This window comes from Mandrillus leucophaeus, unplaced genomic scaffold, assembly GCF_000951045.1.
Source record: "Mandrillus leucophaeus isolate KB7577 unplaced genomic scaffold, Mleu.le_1.0 Scaffold148, whole genome shotgun sequence".
Lineage (NCBI taxonomy): Eukaryota > Metazoa > Chordata > Mammalia > Primates > Cercopithecidae > Mandrillus > Mandrillus leucophaeus.
Genome location: NW_012101454.1, coordinates 5,204,860 through 5,215,056, shown reverse-complemented (window position 1 = coordinate 5,215,056; position 10,197 = coordinate 5,204,860). Strand labels below are relative to the sequence as shown.

At 37.7% G+C, this 10,197-nt stretch overlaps 1 protein-coding gene across 4 annotated transcripts in view; it reads right to left on the bottom strand.

The window, feature by feature from the left end:
* Nucleotides 1-2,443: 2,443 nt before the first annotated feature.
* UMAD1 (UBAP1-MVB12-associated (UMA) domain containing 1) overlaps nucleotides 2,444-10,197 on the bottom strand; it is a 255,146-nt gene continuing 247,392 nt past the window's right edge. For all 4 annotated transcript variants that reach the window (XM_011974725.1, XM_011974726.1, XM_011974727.1 and 1 more), the window contains one exon: nucleotides 2,444-4,392. In XM_011974725.1, the coding sequence (XP_011830115.1) occupies nucleotides 4,135-4,392 (258 nt within the window). In that variant the 3' untranslated portion in view covers nucleotides 2,444-4,134. The remainder of the gene's footprint in view (nucleotides 4,393-10,197) is intronic.

Here is a 10,197-nt window from a genome sequence, read left to right as displayed (position 1 = left end):
AGGAGAAAAAGGACATTAGAGGAAAACTATGAAATCTGAACAGGGTGTGCAGTGTAGTTAATTGCAATGTACCAGTGTTGATTCCTTGGTTGTGATAAATGTCCTGTAGTTATGTGAGATGTCAACAACAGGGAAAACTAAGTGAGGGGTATATGGCAACTCTCTGTGGTATCTTCATAATTTTTCTGTAAATCTAAAACTATTCCAAAATAAAAAGTTTATTTAAATGTTTAAAAGACTGACATATTGTCATATCGACTGAAACAGAGTTCCTTGCATCAATCAATACATCTTTCTCTTTCTTACACACACCTATCTGCCAAACCATATGGCATAAAGAGTCCTTTTCCTGAAATATAAGAATACTTAATCCTTCAAGCCAATGTAGTATGAATGGAAGTGGACTTATTCTGAAAGTTTTAGATTTCCCAATAATACCTAGGTCATGCCCTCAGTAATATGGGACAAATGCTCAAAAGATAATGTCCATAAACTCGTATTTCCCCAAAACTTTAAAAGGCAAAACATCCTTCAACTACATTTCCAATAAACTTATATTTTGTGTGAGTTATTGATGTAATTAATAAGATAATGCATTAATCTCTGAAAGAAACATATTCTTTGCTAGATTACTGAGGGCAGTGTTCATTTATTGATCAATTGTTACCATGGGAGGTACAGAGGTAGTCTGATGTACTATGGTTTCAGAACATGGGTGAGATTCTTTCCTTGCTTCCACTCACCTGTCATTTAGAATTATGAGAAATGAAATCTCTGGGAATTTTAGAAGAATTTTTTCATACTGTTTTCAATTTACCATTTTTCTTTAAGAAAAGAAAAAAAACAAGTGTTGATGTCAATGAATGTTTACCTTAAAAAACTATTATAGATTTGTTCTGCAATTGTTAATAAAAATTGTGCCTTTGCTAACGTTTTAATGGTACAATTTTTAAAGTTCAGTTGATCAAAATTTAATTAGCCAGGGTAATACATGGTCAGAATAGCCTCTCTCATTCTGTTTTTAGGAAAGAATGCAAATGTCTTTAAAGAAAGCTTGGGAAAAAAATACATCCAAGACTTGAACATATTTTAGGGCTAAAAATAAGATTCAAGGCTGGGCACAGTGGCTCATGCCTTTAGTCCCAGCACTTTGGGAGGCCTAGGCGGGTGGATCATCTGAGGTCAGGAGTTCAAGACCAGTCTGGTCAACATGGTGAAGCCTCACATCTACTAAAAAAAAAAAAAAAATTAGACCTGGTGGCAGGCAACTATAATCGCAGCTACTTGGGAGGCTGAGGCAGGAGAATCGCTTGAACCCAGGAGGAGGAGGCTGCAGTGAGCCTATATCATGCCATTGCATTCTAGCCTGGGTGACAACAGTAAAACTCCATCACAAATAAAGATATAAATAAGATTCAGTAAAATCACCTGCACATTGTATACCTATAGTACTTTGCAATAATAACATATGTTAGGAAAAAGACTGTAATAATGAGAAAAAGAACAAAATGTTCACTATGGAATTCTTAGCTAAGGCAGAACAGTCAACTAACATATTTTAGGAACATTGCTCATAGTAAGGTATTTAATATGGAACAAAATACTGGGAAGGAGGGGGATCTACAGTTAATGTAAGTAGCTGTTTTTTTATGTTACTCTTCAAGAAGTTCAATTAATATGTATTTTGCATTTCATTATAGTATTGTGTGCGTATGGTTAATAACGAGAATTATAACAATCCATTTCCCAGAATACTGATGATGCGCTAGGCTTTAGGCTGCCGGGCATTTGACATACACCAACTATAACTTAGCATAACGCTGCAAGTTATGAACAATTAGTGTTTAATGACTGACGGAACTGAGGGCACCAGAAGTTAGGGGACTGATTGAAAGCTCCGCAGCTTATGAGGGAGGGAGCCATTACCAGCTCTGTCTGGCTGCCTCAATTGCCTGAACTCTTTCCCACCATATCATAAGGCTTTGTTATCGTATATTATAATTGCTAACACTATTAAAGTAGGCATTTATTTATCACTAAGTCATTTAATCTTTCTAGGCTTCAATTTTCTCTTAGGTAAAATGAAGTTAGCTTATTGATTTCTAATGTTTCATAGAAACATTTATTTATATACAGAATAAAAAATTAAATGGTCATTTTCACAATATTTTTGTTTAAAAGAGAAGATCATTAACATTGGCCCTTACTAAATGTTATGATGATGGGATCAATCTAGAAATGCTCATGTCGTCTCTCTCAAATCCCTCCAGTCCTATTAAGCCAGGACTACTGATCTTACCATTTTCAAAGTTATTCCTTAAAACTTACATGTAAGAGGAAATTGCATATTTTTCCCAGCACTATACAAACTATATACTTAAACTTTTTGGCTCCTAAAGAATTAACAACTTGCATTCAGATATAAATGATGCAAAAAAACCCATTTTTCTGGATCTGAAAATAATCAAAAATTTTATTTTAATTCACATTTATTTAAATATAACATTTTTATAGACACATGAAGGTACTTATAAACATTGATAACATGGTAGACATAAATATAGATGAAATGTTTAGGTATTTTAGACAAAATTTCACACATAAACTAGACAAACTGACTATGTACTTGCATTTAGTTTCATGGGTACATTAACATAGATATTTGAAAAGGATGTGCTTTTACAAAACTACTACAAAATGTTCACATTTGCATCAGCAATAAGTCATATTTCCTAGACCGATGCTTTATAAAAACTATGTAAAGATCTAATTTAATCATTAACATCATAGGGTAACATAATATGTAAAGGAAGCATATTTTTGTCAATAGAAATGTTCCTGTAACTTTTAAACAACATAGCATTTGTATTAAAACCATGCCACATTTATTAAAACAAACATGCATAATAATACTTTAAAACTGGAATAATTCATGTACCTTTATGCACAGTGTTTAGTTTCACTATGGCACTCTTCGTGAAAAAATATACTTAAAACTTGGCACAGAGTTAATAAATCATATTGCTGGTCATCAAAATGAATGTGATTTCAATTTCCCATGGCATAGAAAATTCTCTATCACAATTTGCCTCTTCCCTTTACAGTTTATCGACCAATAGCAGTTCTGTTTTCATTAAAGTAAACAATGGATATTCAAGAACTAAAAGTCATATGTAGGTGTTTTGCCTATACTCTAATTGGAAATGAGTTGATTTTAGTTTTTCCAGGAATAAAACATTTCCATCTGTATTGTGGCCAACAAATTTCTAAATAAGGGTGTTATCAGCAATAATATGTATCATCACGGGATGTTTTTCTTCAGGAGGCAGAGAGGTTGAAAGGAAATGTGGATCTCTTCAGAAACTGGGGAACATATGTGGTAAGGAGAGCAAATGCCAACCGAGGCAGAAGCAGGGAAAGTTCTTTGGAAAGCTGGTCAGAGAGCACACTGAAGTAGCAAAAAGGCAGAGAACAAAGGTGGGAACATAAGAATTATTCACAATGGAAAGGGCTGCCATGAGTTTCAGAAAACGGAAATGGGCCACTCCAGAAACAGCTCGCAGAGCAGGTCTAGCATTCTCGTATCAGCAAACTAGCACTGTTGTTTAGGACAAGTTTTAAACCTCCACATCAATGCGTCTGAAGAAATTAAGCTAACTGGCAACTTTTTTTCTGAATTCATTCATAAACACTGTGGAAGAAAAAAAATCGGGAATAACACTAATTCAACTTCCTACAAACCAGAGAGGAGACTTCACACCCACTTCTAGCTCAGACTTCGGAGCTGTGGTAACTAAAAAATGCCACAATTCTTTTTCACAGTTCTTCTAAGATAAATTTGAGGTGTTATATTTTGAGAGACCATCTGAAGGAATGGACTCCTTTCATAAAACCTTCATAGCCTAATTTTTATATTTATTATATGGGAGAAGGGAAGTAGAACTTAAGTTCAATTTGTACACAAATGTACATTTTTCTTAAAAATAGAGTAATTAACATAATGCTATTTTCTTTGCTTTATGATCCTTACTTTGCTGAGGGCCTTAAACAGTGAAACGGCAAAGAACATCAAACAGGTCAAATAAAATAGGTGAACATATTTTAAAGCTGTTGAGGTGCAAACAGACATAAAGATTATGAATCACAGAGCACTGAATTTTCAAGAGTGAAATCATACCAAAACCGTGATAAGTTTTCGCTGACATCATAGGAGAGTAAGTGGTCAGGAAGGTCAGTGATGGTGCCCTGCACTGCCAGCACATGCGGGGCCAGGGTGAAGGGTACATCGCTCAGGAGCTCGGCCATTAATGAGCTGTTCTCCAGAGTCTGGCCTGCCTTATTTTCCGTCTCAGGGTCTGATACAGTCACACTGGATGAATTTTCTTTGTTGGTCTAAAAATACATATATTTAAAACATTTAGGCCTTGTGAACTTTGAGGTTTAGTAGCAGTAAATGTGGCATTAATACATCAACATGATTGAGAAATGTGGACTATATCAATATTCCCAGATTTGAATGCAGCTCTTTACTTTAGAATTACATTTATCCAAATTTCCATTAGGCTTTAAAGTGAATCCTAAACTTTAACTCAGACTGACCACCCACAGACCCCTTAAACACAAACTGGCCTTCTTGTTATTTCCTTTGCTCAGATAATGTCTGCAAAGTCTGTCTCTGCTTTTCCAAATCCTATGTACGTTTTTAGGCTCTGCTAAATTCTCAGCTGCCCTATAAATCTTGTATCACTGGAGTCCAAAGTGATCTTGCCCATTTCAGAATGCTTAGGGAGCAAATTGCCTAAGATGTTATTTGGTGTTGCCTGTATGTGTCCTTGCTAATTGCTGTTCCATATGCATATATATCTTATCTCCAACTAGACTATAGGGTCTTTGAAGGCAAGCAATCCACCTGGCATGTCTTTGTATTTTCAACCTTGCACCCTTTACTGTTTGACACTAATATACATGTACTCATAATTTATCTCTAATGTATACCATGAGTATTGATTGATTGCCTGACTGCCACTGGAACTAACCTGTTATGTCACAAAAGTTATCCAATTTTTAAAAAAAGGATATATCTTGTTCAGTTTCTTTACAATTAATATCTCTTGCAAATCACCTAAATATCAATCAACAGAAGAATGGATAATAAATTGAAATGTATTTACAGCAATGAAGATGAATGGCCTGCCACTACGAGCACCTGAAACCTAACTCAAACCAGCCTGGGCAAAACAATGACTCCCCCCTCAACCCTCAATCTCAGGCAGAATAAAATTCCCAAGTCTTTACAAAGGCCTACCAGCTCCTTCACAATCTGGCTCCAGGGGTGCCTCTGACCTCATCTCCAGCTCCTGTGCTCTGGCCTACTCCTCTTCAGTCCCACTGTCTCCTTGCTAGTGCAAGTGCTTGTTCGTGCACACCGAGCCTGCTTCTGCCTCAGGGCCTTTGCTTTCCATTCCCTCTGTCCAGGACACTCTTCTCCCAGACATACACAGGGCTACTTCCCTTATCTCCTTCCAAGTGTTAGTCCAGATGCCATCTCAATGAGGCCTTTTCTCACTTATATAAAACTTACTTTTACGTAGTTTTTGTTTGTTTGTTTGTTACTTTTTTGAGACGGAGTCTTGCTCTGTCACCAAGGCTGGGGTGCAGTGCGTGATCCTGGCTCACTGCACCCTCCCTGTCTCAGCCTCCCAAGTAGCTGGGACTATAGGAGCACGCCACCATGCTTGGCTAATTTTTGTATTTTTTTGTACAGACAGGATTTCACTACATTGCCCAGGCTGGTCTTGAACTCCTGGGCTCAAGCGATCTGCCTGCCTCAGCCTCCCAAAATGCTGGGATTACAGGTATGACCCACTGCGCCCAGCCAAGGAGCTTTTGTAGCTCATCTTCACTGCTGTATCCCACATGTCTAGATCAGTGCCTACTGCTCAGTAAAGATTTATTGGGTTTTTTTTTTTTTGGTTGGTAGACTATTAATTACTGCTGCAATTTCACAACTTGTTATTGGTCTATTCAGGGACTCAGTTTCTTCCTGGTTTAGTCTTGGGAAGGTGTATGTGTCCAGGAATTTATCAATTTCTTCTAGATTTTCTCGTTTATTTGCATAGAGTTGTGTATAGTATTCTCTGATGGTAGTTTGTATTTGTGTGGGATCAGTGGTGATCTCCTCTTTATCATTTTTTAGTGTGTCTATCTGATTCTTCTCTCTTTTCTTCTTTACTAGTCTGGCTAGCAGTCTATCTACTTTGTTAATCTTTCAAAAAACCAGCTCCTGGATTCATTGATTGTTTGAAGGGTTTTTCGTGTCTCTATGTCCTTCGCTTCTGCTCTGATCTTAGTTATTTCTTGCCTTCTGCTAGCTTTTGAATTTGTTTGCTCTTGCTTCTCTAGTTCTTTTAATTGTTATGTTAGGGTGTCAATTTTAGATCTTTCCTACTTTCTCCTGTGGGCATTTAGTGCTATAAATTTCTCTCTAAACACTGCTTTAGCTGTGTCCCAGAGATTCTGGTATGTTGTGTCTTTGGTTATAAATGCTAATGGTTATAAATGCTGACAAATTATTTGACTCTAAGTCTAAAGGAGAAGAATAATTTTCTGGGCCGGGTACGGTGGCTCATGCCTGTAATCCCAGCACTTTGGGAGGTTTAAGGTGAGCAGATCACCTGAGGTCGGGAGTTCGAGACCAGCCTGACCAACATGGAGAAACCCCATCTCTACTAAAAATACAAAATTAGTCAGGCGTGGTGGCGCATGCCTGTAATCTCAGCTACTTGGGAGGCTGAGGCAGGAGAATCACTTGAACCCGGGAGGCGGAGGTTGCAGTGAGCCGAGACTGTGCCATTGCACTCCAGCCTGGGCAAGAAGAGCGAAACTCCATCTCAAAAAAAAAAAAAAAAAGGAATGATTTTTTTGTATGAGAAATAATTTCGTAAGACTTTTTTATTAAAGTATAAAATATACACAGAAAAGGTTACCTCCTAAGCATATAACTTGCCAAATTTTTACAAACTGAATACACATGAGCAACCAGCACCCAGATCAAGAAATAGAAAAGACCAGCCCCAGAAACTCTCCTGGTGTTCTCTTGCAGTCACAATCAACCCCCATCCCGTCAATCATGATCCTTATTTCTAACAACACAGAATTCATTTTACCTGGTTTTGTATTTTAATTAATTAATGTATTTATTATTATGAGACAGAGTTTTGCTCTTGTCACCCAGGCTGGAGTGCAATGGCACAATCTCGGCTCATTGCAACCTCCACCTCCTGGGTTCAAGTGATTCTCCTACCTCAGCCTTCCGAGTAGCTGGGATTACAGGTGCCCACCACCACGTCCAGCTAATTTTTGTATTTTTAGTACAGACAGGGTTTCACCATGTTGGCCAGGCTGGTCTCGAACTCTTGACCTCAGGTGATCCACCAACCTCAGCCTCCCAAAGTGCTGGGATTACAGACGTGAGCCACCGTGCCCGGCCTAGTTTTGTATTTTAAATGAATGCACTCATACAGTACGAACTCTTGCTTCTGGCTTCTTTTACTCAACATTATGTGGATGAGATTCATCCAAATTGTTTCATGTTAGATGAAAAAAAATCTTGAAGAACATGTTGTTGGAGAGGTGATATATTCTGACCGATGTTTTAAAAGAATCAACCTGGTTGCTGGGTTGACAGCAGATAGTAGAGGTAGGGTGGCCAGGGAAGGAAATGGGAAGATAGCTGGGAATGAGAGATTACTTACAAAGTGAATTAGAGCAGGGATAGCAAAGGTCAGATAAAATGGTTAGATTTTGGATAGACTTTAAGGGTAAAACGAATACGATTTGCTGATGGAATGGATGGTAGGGATATGAGAACAAAAGCACAGTTAAGGATAAAGCCAAAGTTCTTGGCCTGAGCAATGAGACAGATGGAATCACCCTTTAAAGGGATGGGAAAGAGTTCCAGGGAGCAGGAATGGTTGGGAAGATCAAGAGTTCAGTTTTGGAAGTTTCAGTGCCTAGCAGACATCAGGTGGAGCTGTTAGTAGGCAGGGCGATATAATTTGAATCTGGAGCTGGACGAGATCTGGTGGAGAAAGTGGAGAGAAAATTAGAATGGACAGTATTTTCTAGGTGTCATGATGTAAATGGGGAAACATATATGGGCCAGTAGTTAAAAAGGGATGTATAGTCAAGAAAAGTTTCTTTTGATTTTTGTTTTTCTTTCCAAGTTGGGAGAAATAATGACAATTTATAAGCTAATAAGAAGCAGCTCACAAGAAAGGAAAAATTCATAGAGAATTTATAGAGAAGGAACTCATCACAAAGCATCTCCAATACCTAAAACAGGGGCCGTCAAGAAATATTTTTTAGTGAATGACCTCGAATTAGTAAAGTTAAAAAGCACATGCCTATAAGAGTGATCTTATAATTTCATGTGAAAATAACACCAGAGTACTGTTTTAGGACTGCAACTAACAAATGTAATCATACTCTTGTTGTGATAAAGCTTGTTATAAAGATGTATGTCTGCAGTGGGCAGATTCTGCCTCCTGAACTCTAACTGGGACTCACAATGCTAATTATCCTCAAGTCAGCCAAGAGCGCAGGTATGAGTAATGACACCACCATTCTACTCTCTTTAAAGGGCTTCCCTATACACTGGTCTATACAGAAAAACTGAAAGGGAAGCAACATTTGGGTGCACCATAAAACCTTAAGATTTCATCTGCACCGGGGTTTTGATCACCTGTGAGCAGGAGAACAAAGTGGTTAGGAGCACAGATTCTAGAACCATGCTGGTTGGTATAAATCCTAGGTCTCTTGTTTATTAATAAGCAAATGGCCTTGGGCAAATTATTTAACTTCTCCATGCCTCAGTTTCTTTAGCTGTATTATGAGATTGATAATAGTTAACTATTTCATAGGATTGTTAAATGCAAGGATTAAATGAAGTTTTATTTACAAGTAAGCAGAACAGTGCTCGGCACACGTTAAAGTAAGTAAATAAGTAACATTTTAGAAATGCTGGATCCCATTTGGGTTTAGATGAAGTTTAGAATCCAGTCATCTCTTTTGACACTCACTGGTAGTTCAAATAATACCTTTCCCTCTCCTTTTATTTCTTGCTTTCTCTCTTAATCTCATGTGTAAATGTTCCCTAGATCTGGTGGTCTCATTCCACTCAAGCTTTCTTTTCTTTTTTTGTTATGTATGGAATGTTCTAGAGTTTCATCAACCAAATCATCTTCTTTCTTAAACAAAAGCATTCCTGATATTCCACCTTCTCCACTAAAGTGGAGGTATAGGCATACATTCTTTTATTGCGCTTTGCTTTATGGTGCTTCATAGATACTCCATTTTTTACAAATTGAAGGTTTGTGGCAACCCTGCATCAAGTAAGTCTACTGGAGTCATTTATCCAGCAGCATGCGCTCACTTTGTGTGTCTATGACACATTATTATCATTCCCACAATATTTCAAATTATTTCATTATTCTATCTGCTTTGGTAAGGCATGATCAGTGATCTTTGATGCTATTATTGTATTTCTTTTGCAGTGCCACGAACCATGCCCATGTAAGATGACAAAATTAACTGATATATGTTGTGTGTATTCTGATTGTTCCACCAACTAGTTGGCCATTCCTCTATCTGCCTCTCCTCAGACTTCCCTGAGATAGCTCAGTATACTTTTAATTAAGACATGTACATTTGTTTAGACATATTGCTATTGTACACTTAATAGATGACAGTATAGTATAAGCACAACTTTTGTATGTAGTAGGAAAAAAAAAATTCATGTGGTTCGCTTTAATGCAATTTTCACTTTATTGCAGTGGTGTAGAACTGAACCCGAAATATCTTCGAGGTATGCCTGTACGTTACCTGTAGGATTTTGCTTTCTAAACACACAACTTCTTCTTTTTTTTTTTTTTTATGGCTGAGTAGAGCAGACTTTACGGATGGGACATGAAGGCCCCCTCCTCTTTCGGAGGTCTGTGTGTAACTGAGGAGGGGAGATTCTTGATGTGGTGGGAGACTGAGTGTGGCAAGGGCGCCCCAGCAGCTGAGGGTCTCTCTCCTCCTCTCGAAACACACAGCTCCTAAGACTTAACTCTCCAGCAGCAATATATATTCCCTTGTTCATGTTTTTATTAATCCTTTATTTTTTTTTGGCAAATCATTATTTGTGAGAATGTA